Here is a 22,885-nt window from a genome sequence, read left to right as displayed (position 1 = left end):
AGAGAGAGAGAAGCAGAGAGAGAGAGAGAGAGAAATGCAATGTTTGTAGAGATGGACAAATATTTTCGTCGGGCAACATAGATGATGGTCTTTTGTAATGAGGGCTTATGTAAAACATTTTTTTTTTTTCAGGAGGAAGTGAATCATACCCGCATGCAGCTTATGAGAGAATTGTTTATATACTGTACAGGTACTTTCAGCAGCAACCCCATGGCCTCTATCTCTACAGTGCATGGATAATCAGCAGTCCGCACATACATGACGATGTGCACAGTTACCATGCTAATGATGGCGCCGATTGCCACTGTTATATTTATATTCACCACTTAATAGGTCAGTGTAGCCTTTTGTTGTTCTCCATCTGCTTGCATAAAAGTGACACACCCGCCCGCTTCATGCAGATTAGGAAGAGGAGGTAACAGAATCGTTGCTGAATTTTGGAGCTCGGTTAGGGACTTATTCATAGATCCTGTTAAATAGATTTTTTTTTTTCTTTCCCCCAGATCTCGACTTGTTTGCCAAGCATGAATTTGTCATACTCTCTTGGCTGGTATCAAAATCCCTATCTCAGCCATCTTACTGTACACTGTGATACCTACATTCTGCTGTATAGATCAGCTCAGTGACCTACAGACTGTGACATTTGCATCCAATCTACATCGAGGTACACACTGCATATCTGCACACTATGTGGAATAAGGTCGGACTACTGCTGTAGTTAAGTTTCGTTTACATCCATTGAATAATATAATTTTAAGTGATGCAGTCTTTGGGGGCTGAAGTGGTCATCTCCAGGAGGAAACATGCATGTCTGCCCCAATAGGGAAGGGAAGAGGGCAGCAGATGGGGCGAGAGAGTCCAGTTGCCTAATGAGGTCTCACTCTGAGTGTGAAAGACCCTGCTTTCTTCTCTTCTCCCTCAAAAAGGGAGCAGCCCTAAGATCTATTTCATGCTCTATTTTTACTCCTGACTTTTACTCCAATATTAGCACAATGGCCTAGTTTTTAAATGTTTTAATAGTACAAGTCTGTCTTCATTAATGAAAATATGACGACGCTCTCAGAGTATCAAATGGTGAAAGAATTTAAATTATACTCTCAGTTTTTACATGGAGGAAATGAGTCAAACTCTAACTTCTATACGTTATCCATAGGATTTGATCTGGCGAGGGAGTTGTGTTTTAAGCAAGCTTGTCTTAGACAAACACTTGTTGCCTCTGTCTGTGGAGTTTCTGTTTCTAAAATAAGTGTTAAATGGATTTTCACAACCCTTTCTGACTGTGGCCACAGTACACACAAACCTCTTTATATAATTGATTTTGAATCGCAAACCCACACAACCTACTGTATATAGACTTTTTTTTCTGATAAAATGTTTGTGTTCATCCTTGGAAAACACTAACTGCCATGGTAACGAAAATATATTTCTCTCCTCTCCACCAGTTTTCATTCAGATGAATTTTAAAATTGCCATCATGAAATCTAGTGGGAGGGGCTGCGCGAGTGTGCTTATGCGCTCCTGGCTGCGTGATAATTTTCAAGCAGGTGATAAGATTGAAAGATACGCCTGTTCTATCAAATCAAGGTTTTCTCCTGCTACAGACAATCACATTTTTCGACTGAGTGGTGAATAAATTAACGCTGCCCTAAATATAGTCTAGACTCGTCAGACGGGCTACCTTTCCAAACCAGATCTTCCTTTTGCCAAGTTTACTGGGTCGAGAAGATGTGTAAAGTTTGTGAAGACTTCCCTCGGATCCTTCCGTTTGACGAACACAAAGTAGTTTTTGATCACATAGCTCCCGGACTGCCAGTTCAGATCGCGCTTGGATGTTGCTAGAAAACTGCAAGGTAAACTCGGTGGATCTTTTACCCGTCGCTGCCCGAGTTTAGAGACGCGCACGCATTGAAACTTGTTGAGAGCTGATTGCAACGCGCCGTTTTATCAGTGTGAACAGATGGGATGACAGAGATGCAGAGTTTTTGCAGTCTGTGCAACTGAATCGTCATTAAGTAAATGGATACTCCTGTTGTTTTCCTTTGTGCAAAAAAATAACTGAATGATAGATTTCGTAGTTTTCTTGTGGATATGGAGTGATAGGATACTGCAACTTTTGGGGAATCTTGGCGCTCGAAAAGGTCGGCTGTCCGCGGATTGAAGGTGGATCTTTTTCGCTCAGCTCAACTTCAGGTTTCTCTTAATTAGGTTACGTCCTTGGAAAAAAAAACACTTAAAGCCGGCGATATCCTCGTTTCCTTTTAGAATGGCTCGGTTTGGAGACGAGACCGCTCCCAGCGCGGTGGATTCCGGAGATGGGGATGTGGAGCGCGGTGGGGACGGGCAGGACGCGGCGGCGGCGGCACTGTCGGGCTCCCTGAAACAAGCCAAAGCTCAGCGGGCCCGGACCATGGCTCTGTACAACCCCGTCCCTCACCGGCAGAACTGCCTCACCGTCAACAGGTCGCTCTTCATATTCGCGGAGGACAACATAATTAGGAAATACGCGAGGAGAATCATTGAATGGCCATATCCTTCCACGAAAAGTTATGTTCCAAGTTGTTTTGCGCTTCACTGAAAGTTTGTTGTTAAGATGTTGCATGCAATGCTTGTGTGTCAGTTCAGCACCACGGACAGCGCCCACTGACTAGCCTGACAGCTGCATCCACAACAAACTCTCCTCATTTTAAATCTTAAATGTCACTTGGCTGAATAAGGGTCGCCTACCTGGCCATTTTTAATGTCTAGCATTACAAAAGCGCAGTTCCCTGTGTTGTAATGTGCTTTGCATGACCTCTCATGACTTTTAGGGTCATTCCAGTTTTCATGCATCATTTCTGTAATAGGCAGCTACTTGCAGTATCTATCCATCGTCTCTGTTCAGTGGCTTTGATCTATACAGCCTATTTCTGGGCATTAGTAAAATCAGCAGATTGACAAAGAGCCCTTTTTAGTAAATACCTTGATTTAGCTGAATTTAAACTGTTGTTAATTCTATTAAGTAGGCTAAATTGCCCAAATTCTATTAAATGAAACCTAAGCACAGCGTAATTATTTGATTTTGTGTGTGGGCTTGCTGCAGGTTTGAGCTACATGTGCTTCTGTGCTGGCAGAAGACAGCAAGTTAGCATGTGGTGATCATTAGAAACAGCTCTGCTCACTGTGGGGGTGGCATGTAGGCACATCTATCTGCCTTAGTGCTCATTGGAATATGAACCTGGCCATGAGTAGGTGTCGGTTCAAATACACTAGGCATTGTTCCTCTGTTTCCTGCTGGAGCGTTGGCTATCAATTTGTTTCTCCTGAACCTCCATGCAGCTGAGGGAGATTATCAGTGAAGTTATTTTGCAGCAAATTCACATAGCCTAACCTAATGTGGGCATACAGTGCAGCCAATATGTATGCACAGTCACATTCACAACATTCACACTATAACAGGCCAAACATAAGAATCCAACATTGTTGCCAAATTCATTGCCATTATTCCTATTTCCCTCATCCAGTTTTACAGCGATTACCTGACAAATCATTAACATAGTCAGAGGTTATACAGGTTTTGATTGCATAATCAGTAAAATTACATCTCTCAGATGCCATATCTACCCACTGCTCCTCCTGTCTTTCACCACCCTCAATGCAGCGTGCCAGTCTCCCACTGTTACCTAACCACACACTCTGTGGATGTGTGGGAGTGGGGCTAGTGGTCAAGACTAGCTGGCCACAGATAGCACTGTAATGTGACTGTCAGCATCACACAGGCAGAGTTATGTGGGAGAGAGCTGGCCAGTAGTACTGTGATGGATTGTGGGTTGTAAAGCAACACATGCCAGAGTATTGATTGATTGAGACCCTGATCCTTGCACATAGCGCCCATCCTCTGAGATTGCAAATGCAAAGCAAATTCATAGGAATTCATAGGAATCAGTAGCGGTTGTAGCTTTGGTATCGCTTTGATTGTAAGCTACCGCACAAATAAGTCAGAGTGTTGTAACAATTCCCACAAGTTTAATACTAGGACTTCTCTGGAGGCCAAAGTCTCTTCACTGTGGAGTTAAATGACTTTCACTCTATTTTAGGTGTAGGGGGAAGGTAGGCAGAGATAGAGAGGGGTGGAGGGTTTATTGAGTATTCTCCATAATAGCTATTTTCAACTAGTTTCAGTTGCGACAGTGTAGACTTGTCAATGTGAGTCACTGTGGGTCCCAAAGGCCCCCATCTCAGCGCTCCTCTGTGAGTTAGTGACACCATTTTCACTCAAGGCAAGAAAATTAATAACAAGGAGCAGCTGCCTCATGGGGACTTCCAGTGATTGGAAAGACACAAGCACACACATACACATGAGTGTATAGGGCTTATATATACTGTATATTCACATACAGTGCATGTCTGTTCACACGTGTGCACATGCTCTTACGGCCCACGCACATACACTCACACACACACGTGCATATCTCCGCTGTCAGGTGAAAACCTCGTAACTCCAATGTTTTAACTGCAATTGAAGGATTAAACGCTCCTTTATGTGTTGAGGAAATTCTGTGACCCTTGGGTTTATGAAACTTCCTCAAACCAAACACATAAACTCAAAACTGCATTGTCGTCAAGCTAAAAACAAGGCTGTTTTCCTTAGAGGTGATATTATGGAGATATGAGGCTTTCACCTGACAACAGCGATATGAACGTATAAGCATATTCTCTGCTGTGGCTGCAGCTGTGTGCAGTGACAGCAGTTTTTAGAAAGGTACACTGGAGTTTGTGTAGTTAGCTCAGTCAGGCCAAAGTGACTTTAGAGCGCTCTCTATCCCTCCTAACCCTGTCTTTTTCTCTCCATGAAAAGCACTTTTAAAAGCAGGTTGCCATGGATACTGCATTCTCTCTAACAGATCGGTTCCAATACCAGAGAATATGATCCATGCCGTAATTCATCCATCACTTAATCATCCATCCATCTGATTTTTTTTTTCCTCTTCCCACGAAAACATGCACACACGCACTTTAAAATATTCAGCTAAGGGTGGAATTCTTCAAAACAAATCTGGGAATAAAAGAATTAAGGACATTACTGTTAGTGTATTGAACAGTTTTCAGATGAAAAGTGTAGTGATTTGCTCTATTCACAATACGATTTGCTACACAATGTTTGATTTGCAGTATGACATTATCACAATATCAGAAGTGTAGTTGAAAATAATGTAAATTATCTCACAGTGGAACAGTTTAGGATGATTCTTTTCTTTGTATTTTAATAATAATAATAATAAAAGCATAAAAGACAACATCCTACTATTTAGGCTTCAAATAAAGCAGATGTAAAAATCATATTTTTTATTACACAATGAACACATTTGTAGAGGGTCACATCTACATTTTTCAGTACTGTTATGCTTATAGGACTTCTTTGTAGCACAATATATTGTGAGATGATGTATTGTTATGCAGGAATACAGAAAATTAGATGAGCTTGAGTGCCGTCTTGTAATCTGCATCCATGGCGCCATCATCATCAATACTAGGATCTTCCTGTAGATCTGCATGTTTGTCATGTGTTCGCTAGTCATCATTTGTTTGTCATGCGTGTCAGTCCCGTCTTTGTGCCGTAACATAACTGCTTTCCTTAACTTTGTGGCCTTTACACCATTTGAGTACATGATCCTGGCCACCATCACTGCCAACTGTGTTGTCCTGGCCTTGGAGCAGCACCTCCCTGGAGAGGATAAGACTCCCATGGCCAAAAGACTGGTGAGGACAAAATCTGTTTGATTTACAGCCTCAGCACACAGACTGTGTGTAAATATAGGGCTTTATGTGTGTACCGACTTTGTACACACATAAAGCCCTATATTTACAAGTAAATAGATTATGGTTTTGACATTATGGCTTTGTTCTTATTAGTCTGTTCATCAGCTGAACTCAACTTTACCACACAGACACTATTAACCTGTTGTTGTTCATTACCTTCCACAGGAGAAGACAGAGCCGTACTTTATTGGAATCTTCTGCTTTGAGGCGGGGATCAAGCTGGTGGCCCTCGGCTTTGTTTTCCATAAAGGCTCCTACCTGAGGAACGGCTGGAACGTCATGGACTTCATAGTCGTGCTCAGTGGGTGAGTGACGTCAGCTGGTGTCCCTCCCAGCCCAATAGCTTCTTGTGTTTGAAACATTGTCAACAGGTTCCCTAATTAGCACTCGCCAAGCACCAAATACTGTTAAAATGTCTCAAATCCTCAAATCAAAAGTCACCTGCCAAACTGGCTGGTAACTTTTTTCTTTTGCCTGTTGTCAAACTTGGTCCCTTCTGACCACTGTTCACTCTCTCTGACTGTGAGCCAGTCAAATCAGAGCAAATCAATGCCATTGTATCAAACAGGCTGTGTGTTACACTGCTCTACACAAAGTGCTAGCATCTGAACTTCTGCAGATTTTTCCTACTGTTTCTCTGCTACCTGGATGGTTAAGTAGCCTAATGTACCTTGAGACTAATAACAAAATGCGCAACATTCCAACTTCAACAGAATGTGTGTGTGTTTGTGTGTGTGTTGGGGGGTACGCCTTAAAATGCTCTCTTGTAATTTTGATTTCTGCTGTACTTAATGACAAGGTCCAACTCGATTGATTGTATGAGTGAGTGAAAAAAAATTCAATTAACACATCTGCAGCATCAGATTTTATACATGAAATAGAGCTGAAAACAGGGCCATTCATGAATTGAATTGCGAATGCATGGTAAATTCAAATTAAATTCCTGGAGTTGAAATTGGAATTGCACCCAGCTCTAAGGAATCGGAATTGAATTGGAATGACAGGAAACAGAATTGAATTCCACAGAATTCACTGAATTTCACTGAATTCAACTTCCTGAAATTGCAATTCAGTTCCAATTCTGCTTCCTGTAGGTTTTTTTTCCAAATTCCAATTCCAGTTCCTTGGTTGAATTGGAAATGATGAGTTCATTCATTAATTGATCCCAACCCTGCTGAAAAAAGATAGGGCGACATATTTCTATGAAAAATTATATTAATTATTATGGCCTGTAAAGATGATTCTTGGCAGAATACATTTTTTAGTTCACCAGCCCTTGGCAAGTGAGCCAGAAAGTTAATTTGGTGCATTCGAGTGTGCGGCTCTGCTTCTGTCAGCTTCTATCACCATCAACATTTTTGCCATACACTGGCTGTGGTTTAAAGGCTTCCAATCCCTAATTGTCTTAAGTCTGACATTGTGGTCAGATGGTCAGTGATGGTTGATGATGACCCTGTTAAAGACAAGTCTTTGCTGTTGACATGATTTTTATCTGTAAACATATACATTTGCGCACCACATACAGCCATTGGAGGAAATGTGTGTTTCCATGGCACAGTCAGGCTCTGTAGCCAGCGTTAGGTGGGTGGATAAGTGGATTGGCAGTTGTGTCTAAAACCTGCTTCGGTTCGCCCCCAGGACCTCTGTGAATTAAATGTGAATGCAGCGCTGAAGATTTTATGCAAAAGCAGAGAGAACGGATGGAGGATGGGTAGAGAGAGAGAGAGAAAGAAAACAAGGGGAGAAAGAGGAAGAGGGAGAGACAGACCCAAGAAAACATAATGAGCGACTCTGTTTGTTTCTCATAAGACTGGGTTGAAATGTGCATATGTTTATCTAGTGGTTAGTGAATTCATTGCGCAGGAGTTGAACATTGTTACCATGGGTATGCTGTACAGTATTGAGCATTCAGGGAAGATTGCTGTTGGCGTGTTGACATCTCATTTCAACCTGACACCCACATCTTTCTTCTCTCTCTCTCTCTCTCTCTCTCTCTCTCTCTCTCTCTCTCTCTCTCTCTCTCTCTCTCTCTCTCTCTCTCTCTCTCTCTGGCTCACCCTCTCGCTGAATCCTCTTACATAAAAGGGACATCAGCATCACGTTGACAGACCATTTAGTGCAGGCCTCAGCTGAACAGCTGTGTTTTTGACAGGTTTCCTTAGAACTCACTAGGTCACAGTGTTAACCAGTATTAATGACGGTGCCAGTGACTGGCAGTCGAATCAGCTGTAATTAACAAAGAGTACTGAATAATAGTTGTTACCTTGCCAGTCCTGCCTGTGTTCACGATATACTTTGACGTTTTGTCGTTTTGTCTTTCACTTTTGGTCATCAGGCACCTGTCACAATTTGGAAAAAACCCTAATTTCTCTTTCAGTTGATCAATAAATGGCTTGTTAGCATTGTTAGCATTCCTTATTGAAACCAACAAGTACTGCTAGCCAGCTTGTGGCTAGTCCTTTAGCAAATGGACAAGGCTAGTCCATTAGCCACAAGCCTGTGGCTAGTTGTTACCATTGTTTTTAATAGGAAAACTTAACTATGCTAATGTTTGGTAAAGTGAAGTGCTAATACGAAACCATTTACCCGCTAAGTGCCTGGTGAAAAGAAAGAACAGAAATATAATCAAAATATCACAGTCATTCCTTTTAAGCAATTTATAATAAGCTGTAAATAAAGAACTCAGAGCTACAAAGTTTACAGCTATGCTATGTGCTGTTACCTGTTGTCAGGAGCAACTTGTCAGTAACATTTCTAAGGCTTCTAGACACTAAGTTGTGACTTACTGCTCCACTCATATAAAAATGCAAAAGGCACAATAAAAACTTTAAGGGGCAGTAAATAATTTATGACTTTTATTGACCTCTTTCAGCAACCAAGTAATTACAACAACATCAACAGGTCTAGAATGAGTGAGCTAGCTAATTACAGGTTTGTTTTGGGAAATAATAAGTAATAATAATAAGTTTATCATTTTCATGAACTTGAAAATACAATTTACAGGAGTAATTTGGAAAAATGTGACAAAATTGAACAGGCTGAATTGCTGTTGATCTGTAAAGTGGCTGCAGTAAGTCTAAGACAAAACACAAGTTGCTAACCCTTACATTGTAATAAAGTCATAAAAGTTTGGTAGGAAATTAAAGAAAAATTATGGTGATGTTTTGGAATTTAGTTGTAAAGAATACGTAAGTAAGTGTGGGAGTGTGTGTAATTGGAGCAGAAATTCAACAGAAACATCTAGTGTTGTGACTCCTAGCTCCGTCCTGCGGCTCTGAACAGTTGAAAATGTAAGGGGGGTTCCAAAAGTAAAGTCAAGTCAAATTTATATAGCCTGTCTCAATGGGTTTAACATACCATATCATATACCATACTACATCACTATATATCATGCTACATCCAATACATAGTCCATAGTTGCATGCTGTCCGTTTTCTCTGATGATTGTTTGTATATTTGCTTTTTTTTCTTATTTACTTTTCATTTGTATGTCAGCCTATCCTTGTACATATCTCCCTTTTTATTATGTGCAGCACTTTGTAATAAAGTGTTTTAAAAAGTGCTATATATATAAAGTTTTACTTACATCATATACCATACTACATCAAACTCACACTCACATTAATGCCTATGGGAAATTTAGAGTCTCCAATTCACCTGACCTGCATGTCTTTAGACGGGGAGGAAACCAATGCAAACACAGGGAGAACATGCAAACTCCACAGAGAAAGGACTGTGCTGCAAATACAGGGTACAGGCCAGAAAGTACCTTTTTGAAAGTCAGAAATCTCACCACTGAGCAAAGCAATCATTGAGTCATTGGTATTGATTGACAATCCTGTCAACCCCCCTGCAAATATATTATGGTTATTTTGTGCTATGGCACAGTAAAACTCTTACTTAATGCAATGTTAAGGCCAGTGACAGCAGACAGGATGTAAGATGTGCAGACAGCAGTGAGAACTCTGCTGCCTACCAGGTCAAACAGTCCATGGAGTTCAGGGAGTTCAGGGAGTTCATAGTGAGCGATCTATTGTTTGGTAAGGTGATGAGTCAAAGTGTGTAGACTGCTGTCTTGTTCTCTGGGGGGGGGGGGTCATCTAGTTCCTGCAGAAAGTGTGAACTCAAGGCTCTCAGTCCTCCTTTACTGCACATTTAGTACAAAACACACTTTGGTGGAAATTTGAAAAAGTGTGTCTCCCCACTGTGACGGGGGAAGAGAGGGTGGGGGTCTGATGGGGGGAAAGAGAGGGAGTTGTGAAGATGTCTCATTTGGAGGGCTTGTAGATCAGGTCAAGGACTGCATGAATCAGAACATTTTCATCTCAGTACTTTATTCCCTGAACCCAGGCTACAGTCAAGGCGCTGGGATACATTCTGAATCACTTTACCAGTCTGGATGTGCTGGATTTAATTTGGGCCCAGTAGTGAATGTTAAATTGATTCAGACAAGGAGCGGTAATGCATGATTGGAGCAAAAGTTTGTACATTACTGGATAGGCGTTACTTGGGGACCAGAAACAAAGAGCTGGAAAAAAAGAGTTTGCTGAATTTTATCATCCCACTGTCCCTTAAAAAGTCACTGTGGCATTTCTGTAGACTCAACTGTTTGACTTAAAGTGGATTTACAGCCTAAAAAGCAGAAAGTCGGGCACTTTCTTAAACCCACAGATCGTCCTGCCTGTCATTTGTCCGTGTTGCAGCCACAGCTGGAACTGGTAATTGATGACCCGGTTTCCTGCTACCTATCTGACATATTTTCTGGTGGCACATATGCTGGTCTCTCTCTCTCTCTCTCTCTCTCTCTCTCTCTCTCTCTCTCACTCTGGTGGCACAGCACAAGTAAGTCAGACTTAAAAGAAAACGCACACATGTGTCATGGAGGCCAGTTGGGAATCAAATCGAGGCCACTGGGCCAGCGCTGGCGGCATTCATTCCGTTTGATATTAATGAATTGCTGGAAGCTAATCTGCTGGGACACCGAGCTCAATTAAAATCCTTAATCTGAGTGAGGAGTGTGTAGCAAAAAAAAAAAGGCCACAGTTAGAACAACCTACCCACAAACCAATTTAATTCACTGGGATTCCTAAAATGGTCAATTACATCCCGCGGCAACCAGATTGTCACAGGTGGATTTGATGTCTTTGATTAGCATAGCTCTGTTTCCCAAATGACTGTGTGTGTGTGTGTGTGTTTCTGTTAGTCCAGTTACCAAGCTGCAGGTGCATGTTTCCAGGACAAATAAACAACCTGTAACAACTCACAAATTATGTTAAATGATATTGATCCTCCCTGTGTGTGTGTGTGTGTGTGTGTGTGTGCATGCATGCGTGTGTGTGTGTGTGTGTGTGTGTGTGTGTGTGTGTGTGTAGTGTATGTGTCACACTGTCCCGTCAGCCTGGATGAAGGATATCAGATGCTCCTGCCCTGGTCTGCTGTCCCTCTTACAGAGTGTGACACTTTGCTAAAAATGTTGCTCTTGAGACAGAATGAATAACACAACTGGGTGGGAGTTCTGAATGATTCATTAGCCATCTGGCACAAAGACAGACACCCAAGAGTGAGACAAGGCACATCACAGCATTTTTGTCTGCAGCACTCATTGTGTGTTTGTGTGTCTGTGTGTGTGTGTATGTGTGTGTGTGTGTGTTTGTGTATTAGCGTGTTGTTTTTGCAGGTGGGTTGGTGTACCATTGGTGTACCATATTTGTCTGTGAACCACCTGTAATTGGCATTGCCTCACACAACTGGTATTGCTATTAAACCCACCAGCAAACGCTAAAAGGACAGTGCACATCTGGCAAGTTCAAAACATGTGCAAATTGCAATTGCAAATCGCACTGAAATGTGTTTTCCGCCCATGCAAATGACTCCCAAGATTCCAGAAATTAGGAGTTAAATTGCAAGAACTCTTCAACTTCATGCGTATTGTGTCAGGAGTGTTACAGCAGGGCGGCAGTGGTCTCAACTCTAATCTTGCTCTGATAATTGAACTGGATAAACAATGGCTTATGGTCCCGGGTGGGTTTTCATTGGGAAAACTTAGACCCGGCTATTTATTCTATGACTAATAGTGAATAAATGCCTATTTTTGTGTATTCCTAACAGAGCGGAGCAGCATTACTGTCGCCATTAGAGGCATGTTTTATGTTTCCATGTTTGAGGCAAAGCCATTAAATATGTTGATACATTATGCTGATACTGTTTGAGTTGCGCATATGCAGAACTTTGCTGAAATGGTTAGCAACGTGATGCTGCTGATTACTGTGTGTTTTTTGGTGGTGTGCTTAGTGTAGGTGGAGGTGTGTGGGAGAGGCTGCATTCTGTGCATGTAATGAATTCAGCCTCTCTAAAGCCAGTTTGGTACAATACTCTACAACAGTGCTACACTTAGAGCCAACTAGGAAGAGATTAGCCTCTCAGTATGAACATTAACTCGCTGCTGGAATTTTACTGCTACTTAGAGTGTTGAATGTTGAATTTAAATGGCTAGTATCTATCTTGTATCTTGCACTGTGCCTTTACTGTGTATGTGAGGTCCTGCTGTTGATGTTTTGCGGGTATGTGCTGCGAGACTTTGTCATTTGTCTCTCAAATTTGTCACAAAGACAAATCCTTGGTTTGTGCGGTTACTGATGGTTACAGTAAAACATTTTTTGTTAAAATCCGAACAAAAAAAATCGACCAAGCTTATGTGTAGAGGTGATTCATGAGTTACCACAAGCTGACAGTATATCTTCTTTAATTTTGAGGGAGCTTCTCTTGAATTGTGTTGCTCAAAGTGCAGCCTTGAAGGAGCCACTGTGCTGCCTGCCTTTGTTCAGCGTGTTTGATGGCTATTTCTACAGACTCCCACACTTCTCCTCCTGCTCCCTGCCTGTCTGTCTCTGTCTCTCTCCCTGCCTCATCGCTTTGTCTCTCACTCACTCGCTCACTCTCTCACTCACTCACTCTCTCACTCCCTCACTCACTCACTCACTCACATTTTCCCTCTCCCTCTCTTTCTCTCTCCTACTGCTTTCAGTAGGTAGATTTTGCGTGGGCCCACACTTGAGTTGTTGCCATGTGCTTTCTACCCCCTGCTCACACACATATACCCTCCCCCACACTTCCCGGCACTATCCAAAGAATTTACGTGTTGGTATGTATGTATGTGTGTGTGTGTGTGAGAGAGAGAGAGAGAGAGAGAGAGATCATGCGTCAAATCAGTCGACATTGTATTCAGAAGCAAATGTAGTCTAAATCAAAACGTTCCATGTTATTCGGTGGGGTTACTACAATAATGTTAAAACGTTTATTAAACAAAATAGTTGTAATCCTTTTGTGCGATTTATTTATTGAAAACGTCAGAAAACAGACCCCCATATTAGCTAGGGCCTCAATATTTCTCACTCAATATTTCTCCCTGCTGTAGCTGGGTTTACTAAGCTGCATTTTTTTGCCATTACTAAGAGAAATATTCAAATTTGATTCTGGGTGCACATCGCTAAGAGATTGGCAGCCCGTTCCTCCTGTTGGTCGAATGCTGTTTTTCAGTGTTTGTGTGTAGGTGGAAGGACATCAACATGTGCGTGGGCAGATGTGAGTAGAGATGCCTGCCAGGTGTATGTGGCTTTGCATTCTTTGTCTGTCTCCATAAAAGTGTGGCGCTGTTATACTAAATGAATTATTTCCCTCACTCACTCACTCACTCACTCACTCACTGACCACCTGTCCAGATGACATTTTCAGTTTATAATTTTTGTTTAAGAAGAAACCTTAATTATTCATCCCCATATCTGTGTGTCATGTCCCTGTTGAGTGTTGTATCCTCTATTTCAACCCAAATTCCTTGTTCATTTTAAGGCCAATGTAAATAATGATGGCTCTTAAGAACATATTCCTCCTATCGAAAAAATGTCAATGAATCAAATATGTGTGTGTGTGTGTGTGTGTGTGTGTGTGTGTGTTGTCCACTAGGATCCTGGCCACTGCAGGCGCTCACATGAACATCCCAGTAGACCTTCGGACCCTGAGAGCGGTGCGAGTCCTGCGGCCTCTCAAACTGGTCTCTGGGATCCCCAGTGAGTCCATTACTGACCTCTAACTCCACACTGCAAAGTCTGCCAAGCTGAGAGCGCAAACAACAACAGATTCATTCATGTCCGTGTTCATAAATCAGGGCATTTCTGAATGTGTGTGCACGTAGATTTCAAGAAATTCCAACGCTCTTCTGAACATTTTATCCTTTTGAGAAAAAAGCCATTCAAACAGATAAGAGTCTACTGTAACAAACTTACTCTATCTACTGTATGAGCTTGACCATTACAATCCTTTGTGTTTTTAGTCCATAATTTTGAGTCCCTGGTTTGTGAATCCCCCCAGGCTTGCAGATAGTGCTGAAGTCCATTATGAAGGCCATGATCCCGCTGCTTCAGATTGGTCTTCTCTTGTTCTTCGCCATCCTCATGTTTGCCATCATCGGTCTGGAGTTCTACAGCGGGAAGCTTCACCACACCTGCCTGCCATCTTTTAACATCCTCGGTAGGATCCGTAGATTTGACTAACAATCACTTAAGAATGAGAACTGGGCATACTCCCCCATGTGTTTTTTATGTGTATTATTATTAATAATATTATTATTATTATGTTATGTGTTTATTATTGAAAATTACCAAAGGGGGATGATTTAAAGGACAAATCTGCCCTAAAACACTGTTAAAAACAGCTATTGGCAATGTATCTTGCATTTCTGGGCCCATTTTGTTGTTTGATGGTGTATTTTTCTTATTCCTGTGGATAACTGGTCAAAGGTAGACGACATGATGTCACTTTGAGATATTTCCAGCACAGCTACAATGGAGTTTGATAGCAGAAAAATGTTCAGCAATCTAAAACATCAATGGTAAACATCAGGTTTTGGTGTCAGTTCTTCAGAATCAAAGAGCGAGGGCTTCTTTCTAGACTCACCATTTTGCACCAACGCTCAACAATCATACAAAGAGAAATCCATCATAGAAGAGGCAAACACACCAATGCAGCCACAAGACATGTTGCGTTTTGAGCAGCTGTCACTTTTTCCCAATTGGAAAAACTCTTACTTTGCTGTCACTGTCGCTATCATTCTCTCCATCCATGTGTAACCCACAGCTGAATGCAACAAGTTCAGGCCCATTCTCTGGGGTTTGTTGAAAGGCATTCTGGGAAATGTAGGAAACCACTAACTGAAGTAGAAGTAGACGAGGCAGGTTGAGGGAAAGTGGATCCCCCAAAAATTAAAGTACGACACTAAATTTATGATTTGAGTACCCGATTATGGATTATTTATGACTGCCTATGACTGGTTTACCAACAGATTTACCAAATGGCTGGTTTACTCTGTTTTCTCAAACAGCGGGTGTGAATGTCTTTGTTTCAGTAACTGTGGGTTTCATAGATCATGGTAGCCGCAAGCCCAGAGGTATTATTAGAGTTGTTGCACCCTGCTGGCTCATATAGCTACCTCTTAATTAGCCAACAACTACTCTGTAATCACATGAAGCCACACCATAGCATTCACTATCATTACCCAGCGTGACTCAAAGTAAACAGCTTTAATGGGATTGGGACATGAAGCTGAATAATTCCAAATTCTATACAGGTGGAATAATAATTCCTTTCGTCAATTCTCCTCTGATCCACCAACTGAATCAGAGTGGTCATCTATCAATAGAATTTAACATGATGCTTCATTGACGTCCACAGTGAAATCAGAGTGCAGGGTCCCAGGTCCTTTGATTAATCACCCTGCTGCCCAGATTAATATATGAATGTTAATATTATTATTATGAATATTACATCAATATTTCTCTCAACAGAACACCGTAACAGTTCTGCTTTCTTCTTGGGTAGATAATGAGACGGTAGACTCGTCGGAGGTGGCGTTTGCGTGCGGAGTGAGGAAGTGTCCAGAGAAATACGACTGCAATGACACCTGGATCGGCCCCAACGACGGGATTACCCAGTTCGACAACATCCTGTTTGCTGTGCTCACCGTCTTCCAGTGCATTACCATGGAGGGATGGACGGCTGTTCTCTATAATGTGAGTTCACCTGCGACACAGAGATACAGCAGCAAGGCTTTTAATGGTTGAGCCCTAATGAAATGAACAAAAAAAAATCACGTCGGTAGGTGCTATCTGTGTGATAACATGATTATTACTGATGAAACTACTTTGCGTAACAGGTGTTATTATCTTTATTTATTTCTTTTATTTCTTTTATGTGTGTTTTACCTATGTGTGTTTTACCTATTGTATCTCTATCTCTATCTTTCCTTCTTTTCTTTCTTTTTTAATGTCATTTTAAATCTCTGTGTGGTCTGTGTATGTATTTTTTCTGTTTTATGTGAAGCACATTGTATTTGCCTTTTGTGTGAAATGTGCTATATAAATAAAGTTTGCCTTGCCTTTGCCTTGCCTTGCGCTACCATGCAATTAATAATAACCATGCTATTTGAGAGCTTGTTTCGTTTTCAATGGGAAAATGATTTGTCCCCATTTAATTGCAATAGTACTGCTAGTACTATAGCAGAAAAAAAGTATTATAAATATGTGCTTATATTTATAATTTCAGACCAACGATGCCTTGGGTCCCACATGGAACTGGATTTACTTCATTCCTCTCATCATTATTGGCTCATTCTTTGTGCTGAACCTGGTTTTGGGAGTCCTCTCTGGGTGAGTATGATTCTTTGTGTGTGTGTGTGTGTGTGTTTGTGTGTGTATACCAGTGTTTGCATATGAGTGTCTGTGTTATGGACTAAGAAAGCAGTTGTCATTTCACCCCGTCCACTCTTCTCTCTCTAGTGAATTTGCCAAGGAGAGGGAACGGGTGGAGAACAGACGGGCCTTCATGAAGCTGCGCCGCCAGCAGCAGGTGGAAAGAGAGCTGAACGGCTACCGAGCCTGGATAGACAGGGCAGGTACTGGACAGCATGACAACTTTACCTCTGTAAACACACACGGGACATCTGGGGACTTGCAGGTACAGCCACGTTTACATTTTAGGCATTTAGATGACACTCTTATCCAGAGTCTTACAGTGAGTGGGCAGTAGGCTTCAGCGTCTTGCTCAAGACACTGACTGTTACATGGATTGAACTAGAGCTGGGAAATAATTCAATATTATTGTTTATCGTTTTTCAGTAGAATCATATCGTGATGAAATACTGAACATACCAGTCCTTCTTTATGCCTGTTAGCATTACAAGACTTTCATTCTTTTACCATTTTAAAGATGCAGTCACATATGTAAAAGTGATCAGACTGGCAAAAAAAGCAATGCTAAAACGTTTAGATCATGCGCCAATGATCTAAAAATATGTGGATGAGTGTGTACCCCACTTATGTCATTTTTCATGTTTCTTTGTTTCACTTAGCTCCACCTCTCCAGTTTACATATATATACTGTATGTATACGTTGAGTATGTAAGTAGAGCGCAATACAAGGCACAATACAATGACAGCTTTCTCACAGTCATTATGTCATTTTGTTGTTTTATGAGACCGAAAAAGATCTAAATATGATTAAATTGATGCAGGTACTAAATAGCCTGTCTGTTTCCCAGCTGGTTTTGAAAAGAAATCGCTGTGCTGCAGACACTTTGAGTTTTTGGACATAGAGTAGCTTTGTTGAGTTGCACACACAGTGCTGTAATGGCAATCTACACTGCCAGTCTCCCACGCAAGCAGAGGGTGAGAAAAAGGTGAGACTGACTCACTGACTTAAATTTGTGTGCGTGTATATATGTGTGTGTGTGTGTGCGCGTGTATGAATGTGTGTTTACATTTGTATGCATTTGTATGTGTGTGTGTGTGTGTGTGAGAGAGAGAGCTGCTGTGCATGTGTATGTGTGCGTGCATGTGGGTGAGTGTGGGAAGAGAGAAAGAGCGAGAGAGAGAGAGAGAAAGAGAGGGAGAGAGAGACAAAGAGAGAATGAGTGAGTCATGTATCTTTATAAGTGCTCTCTCTCTTTCTCTAAAGGAGGTCATTCAGGCCCCTCAAAGCTCCAACTACATCAGTATGGCCTCAGTCCCAAGAAATGGCTGCACAAGTCCTCAAGAACACAGCTGTACTGCATGTTTCCATGGCGCATGCTTTAATTAAAAAAAGAAGTCTGTGTATAACCTCAAATTTCATTATGTGTGTTACAGAGGAGGTTATGCTTGCAGAGGAGAATAAGAATTCAGGGAGATCTCCTTTAGATGGTAAGATCACACACGATGGATTAATAAATTATCTGTAATTGCTACAGTTTATTCACAGCGATACAGTACACCCTCCCATGTGCAAACACCACACACACACACACACACACACACACACACATATATACTGTATATACAGTATATACAGTATGTATAAGGGATGACCATTATAGTTTATCTCCTGTCTCTCAGTACATTCATCACTTCACGCACAAAGGTTTTTCATTGTTTGGGACTGTCACTTATAAAAGCAAGGACTAATCTATAAATAAATGAAGCAGACTGAAATCTGACTTTTTAACAATAAATAATTTCAACAAATGAATTTTTAGTAGCTGTACATTTTGCATAAATCAGTCATTGCACTGTGAGTCAGAGTGGAAATAAACTGTTTTCATTGTGCACATACCAATCAACTGCTAGTTAATTTGCTTTGATAACTGGGAACGTCATAGTTGTCTTAGCAGGTTTGGCATGCTAGATGGGACATATTTGTGTGTCTTACAATTTAGCACAAATTATCGACTGTTTTGTTTATTGATAGAATTTTATATTATATTGACAATACAGAAACGTAAGTTTATGTGTAATATTTTTAGTGCTAAAGAGAGCCACCAGTAAGAAGACCGGTGCCCGCAGAGGAGGCCCTGGGGAAGACAAGTATGCTGACATGTCGACTGCCAGTAAGGAGCATTACTGTTTCAGTCTGTTCAGTTGCTCACCGCCTTTACAGCAGACTTCTTCCTCCACTCTTTCTATCACTTTCAGCCCACTAGGTCTTTATTTCATATTATATATTTATTTAATCTCCTTGTTCCCCGTCTCCTTTTTCCTTTTAACATCTCCAGTTCCTCAGCCTCCGCCTGTCTTGTGTTTGAACCTCTCCCCTCTCTCTCAGGCATGTCTCGGTCCAGGGTGAACTTCCGCAGCGGCCGCCGCGGCCCCGCTGCCTACCTGCGCCGCAAGGAGCGCATGCTGCGTATCTCCATCCGCCGCATGGTGAAGACGGACACCTTCTACTGGACGGTGCTCAGCCTGGTGGCTCTCAACACCATCTGTGTGGCCATCGTCCACCACAACCAGCCCGACTGGCTGTCCATCTTCCTCTGTGGGTTTCAGTTTTGAACTGTGTCCTAGAGAGTCTGTACGCTTGTTGAATGACTCTGTACACATTATTGTATATCAAGTAATTCAGTTCAGTCTGATTAAAGAAAGTTTTTTGTCCTGGAGGGAAATTATGTTGTGCTGTCTGTACATTTCATAACCTGACAGATGTATTGTTTTGGCAGATAGCTGCGTTTTCTAATTTGATTTGATTGTCTTTGTTGTTTTCTCCTCTCCAGACTATGCAGAGTTTGTTTTCCTGGGGCTGTTTTTGGCTGAGATGTTCCTGAAAATGTATGGTCTGGGTTTCCGGCTGTACTTCCATTCATCTTTCAACTGCTTTGACTGCGGGGTGAGTTCATTCGTCTCTTAGTTTGACTCCCCGTTACACTTTATACGTGGAATTTGACCGAAAGGAATCCAGCTTTGTATCACAAAACCAAAAGTGGAATTTCTAATGCAAAATGAGGAATTTGGGTAATCGAGCAAGATGAAGGAAAATCGGTGACTTCACTGTACACAGTGAAGTCACCGAATAAAGGAGAAGTGAAGATTCTTGGTGTGCCTAATTAACAATGATTAATATGCATGCATTTTTGCGGTGTTGCTTGTTATATGGGGCCGATGTCCTGTACAGGTCATTGTTGGCAGCATCTTTGAGGTGGTGTGGGGCTTCTTCCGACCGGGAATGTCATTTGGCATCAGTGTACTGAGAGCGCTGAGACTTCTGAGAATCTTCAAGATCACCAAGTAAGTGGGACAACTAGACTGTTCTCATGCAATACTTCAGTTTTCAGTTGCATTCGGCCTGGGCTTCGTTTTCATATAGTAGTATATAGGGACGGGACGATATGCTTATCTCACGATTGGATTCGATACACAATATGTCATAAATACAAGTTAAATGGCAACAAAGTATGACTGTGCAGAATTATATTTATTACTGAGCCACAAATCTTTCTAGCAATGGCATTGGCTTGCTAGAACATAAACAACAATTTAAAAATGTCATTACAAAGTGTAAATAATATAATTTCAATGGAGAGCTTGTGAAATTGTGATGGGCAAGCCGCCTCATTTGTGATTACTACAGAAGAATAAAATGTAGCTAATATTGTGATTAATTTTTGATGATTCGTATTGTCACATCTTTGTATTGTGATATACAGAATTTCGATATATTGTCCCATCCCTATTATATAGTTGTATTTTTACAGGCTTGTCAAAAAAACACTCTGATTAAATGCATTAGAAAATAGTGTGTAATGTCTCTCTGCCAGATACTGGGCATCTCTCAGGAACCTGGTTGTGTCCCTCATGAGCTCCATGAAGTCCATCATCAGCCTGCTGTTCCTTCTCTTCCTCTTTATTGTGGTGTTTGCTCTGCTGGGTATGCAGCTTTTTGGAGGCAGGTGAGTAAATCCCTCAAGGTGTCAGGCCTAAACACTGATTTCAAAACTGAGATACTTGTCAGGATAAAGTTATCATCTGCTTCATACCTGCTCTGTTCTCTGATTTGTGATGATTTGTACAGTATATGTTAACCCACATATCTGAATATGTCCTGCGATTTTAAAATGGTAGTTACACAAAGGAAACTGAACAACAGTTTCTTCAATGGTGCCTTTGATGGAGAGTGGAGGAAATGGCGTGTCCGGATGAAAATAGCTCTGCATCCTCCTCCTCCTCTTCCTCCTCCTTCTCTTCCTGGGTCATATCTGCCCCTGCTTTCCCTCTGCCTTGCCTCTAGGTTCATCTTTGAAGATTACACTCCCACCAACTTTGACACGTTTCCAGCTGCCATCATGACAGTGTTTCAGGTTTGGCTCCCACAGACCCCCTCACTCTGCCTTCTCTCCATGACACATTGCACCCTGGGATATTTCTCACCCCAGGCGCAGATTAAACAACTCTGCTCACTCCTCTCCACCCCCTGCCTCTGCTATCATCCCACACATCCATGCACACATGAATATCAGACAAGTGAAGCATGAACGAATCCGCATCAGATCTGCTAGAAAACGTATCTACACTGTGAAAGGATGTTTTGATCACTATAGTAATTGCTTATCTTACTATTAACCCCATTTACTATTTTTGCTAGTATGTCTGAAGATGTATTTTTCTAGACTAGAAACATTTTTCTCCTGTATGGTGTAATTTGGCCTTTCGCCTGTCAAATCAGTTCATGCTAATTATGATTCTATGCATTTGCCTGCAGATTTTGACTGGCGAGGACTGGAATGAAGTGATGTATAATGGGATTCGCTCACAGGGTGGCGTGCAGTATGGCATGTGGTCATCTATCTACTTCATAGTGCTCACCCTGTTTGGAAACTGTATCCTTCATGAACCTCAAAGAAAGCCATCTCAGAGCGCTCTGCTATAGCCTGTAGAGCTGTAAACAATATACCTGTATACCTTAAGCATATACAGTGCTACCACTACATTTCAAGTGTGTGGTGTAAGGGTGGATGCGCAGTACACGATAGATTTATTGAAAATAAATAAGCAGCAAACATGCTGTCAGAATCAAATGTTCAAGATTTGGGGTGCTTCTTCAAGCAAGCTCCGTTAAAACTGATGGCATGTGGTTTATTTTCATCCTGATCGCCTCACTTTACACTTTGAAAAAGCTGAGACTGACTCACTGACTCCAATATTGCGTGTGCATCTGTGTGTGTTTCACTTGCACTTTGCACTTCCAGTTTGGCATGGCCTTCTAGAGGCTAAATCTAGTCAAAATCCTTCAACATGCATTCATATAAGGCAGATGGGAATAGAAATCTTGATGGGTTCCCAGTGTTGCGCTATGCATCCTTAACCGCTTTGCTTACAGACACCCTGCTCAATGTCTTCTTGGCTATCGCTGTGGATAATCTGGCCAACGCACAGGAACTGACAAAGGTTTGCCCTGTTTCTACCTGTGTTTTAGCAGTTTACTGATAAAACAACACACTTGGCTGTGTGTTAGGTATTCATTAACTTTGTGTATTAATTTTGTCTTTGTCAGGATGAAGAGGAGGAAGAGGAGTTCTTCAATCAGAGATATGCCCGAGGCAGAGACGGCTTGATGTCCGAGTAAGTTATCTGTTAACGGCTAATGAAATGACCATTCTGGGATGGGATACCCAGAGCATTCAGAATCTTTAAGTAGTTCTTAGTGTCTCTCCAATGTATGGTAATTTCTCAAATCAACTCTAATTTAAATTGGACTGACAATCATGTAGTGATTGTTCAAAACAGTCTTCTCTTTTTGCGGTCTGCAAGTTTTGGAATCAAACTAAGATGTACTTAAGATATGGATGCTGTGGGAAAACAGGTAGTGGTCCTCACTTTGATCATCATGCTACTTTTGTTTTTTTGTGGAGTGGAGCTCAATAAGAATCAATAGGGATTAGCCTATTAGCTCATATTTCCACAATATTAGCAGGAACCTAACGGATTTTGGACAGTCTCAGAACCAGTTGTAGGTGTACTGGCAAATACTTAATGTCTTCCTCAGTACCTTCAGTTGCATGGTGAATGCAAAGTTAGAAAGGCATGTTAAAGGCATTGTTAACATATGAATGTGTATTGTATGTGCCTGATTAAAAAGCATGACCCTCTGCAGATTGCTTGAGAAATATGGGGCAACTCCTTACGTAATTGTATTGGCCAGTGATTGGTAGGTGATAGGACTTATAGGACAAACTGTGTTGGTTGCCTCTTGTCTCTTTGACACAAATAATTCCTCACTGACTTTCCTGTTCCTTACA

General features: G+C 41.5%; 1 protein-coding gene across 1 annotated transcript in view; it reads left to right on the top strand.

The window, feature by feature from the left end:
• The window catches only part of LOC139647706 (voltage-dependent R-type calcium channel subunit alpha-1E-like), a 42,556-nt gene that overhangs the window by 2,889 nt on the left and 16,782 nt on the right, over window positions 1-22,885 (top strand). Inside the window, 18 exon segments of the mRNA XM_071523660.1 lie at window positions 2,263-2,526; window positions 5,631-5,736; window positions 5,962-6,101; window positions 13,756-13,859; window positions 14,161-14,319; window positions 15,667-15,857; window positions 16,390-16,493; window positions 16,623-16,738; window positions 17,970-18,023; window positions 18,623-18,706; window positions 18,922-19,131; window positions 19,367-19,479; window positions 19,765-19,877; window positions 20,408-20,539; window positions 20,878-20,947; window positions 21,349-21,466; window positions 21,967-22,034; window positions 22,141-22,208. Of these exon segments, the coding sequence (XP_071379761.1) occupies window positions 2,263-2,526; window positions 5,631-5,736; window positions 5,962-6,101; window positions 13,756-13,859; window positions 14,161-14,319; window positions 15,667-15,857; window positions 16,390-16,493; window positions 16,623-16,738; window positions 17,970-18,023; window positions 18,623-18,706; window positions 18,922-19,131; window positions 19,367-19,479; window positions 19,765-19,877; window positions 20,408-20,539; window positions 20,878-20,947; window positions 21,349-21,466; window positions 21,967-22,034; window positions 22,141-22,208 (2,214 nt within the window).

This window comes from Centroberyx affinis, unplaced genomic scaffold (assembly GCF_046629955.1).
Source record: "Centroberyx affinis isolate AG114_WGS23_722 - 3 ecotype Tasmania unplaced genomic scaffold, CSIRO-AGI_Caff_v1 ptg001103l_1, whole genome shotgun sequence".
Taxonomy (NCBI): Eukaryota; Metazoa; Chordata; class Actinopteri; order Beryciformes; family Berycidae; genus Centroberyx; species Centroberyx affinis.
The sequence above is the reverse complement of the archived record's forward strand: the minus strand, read 5'-3'. Positions and strand labels throughout refer to the sequence as shown.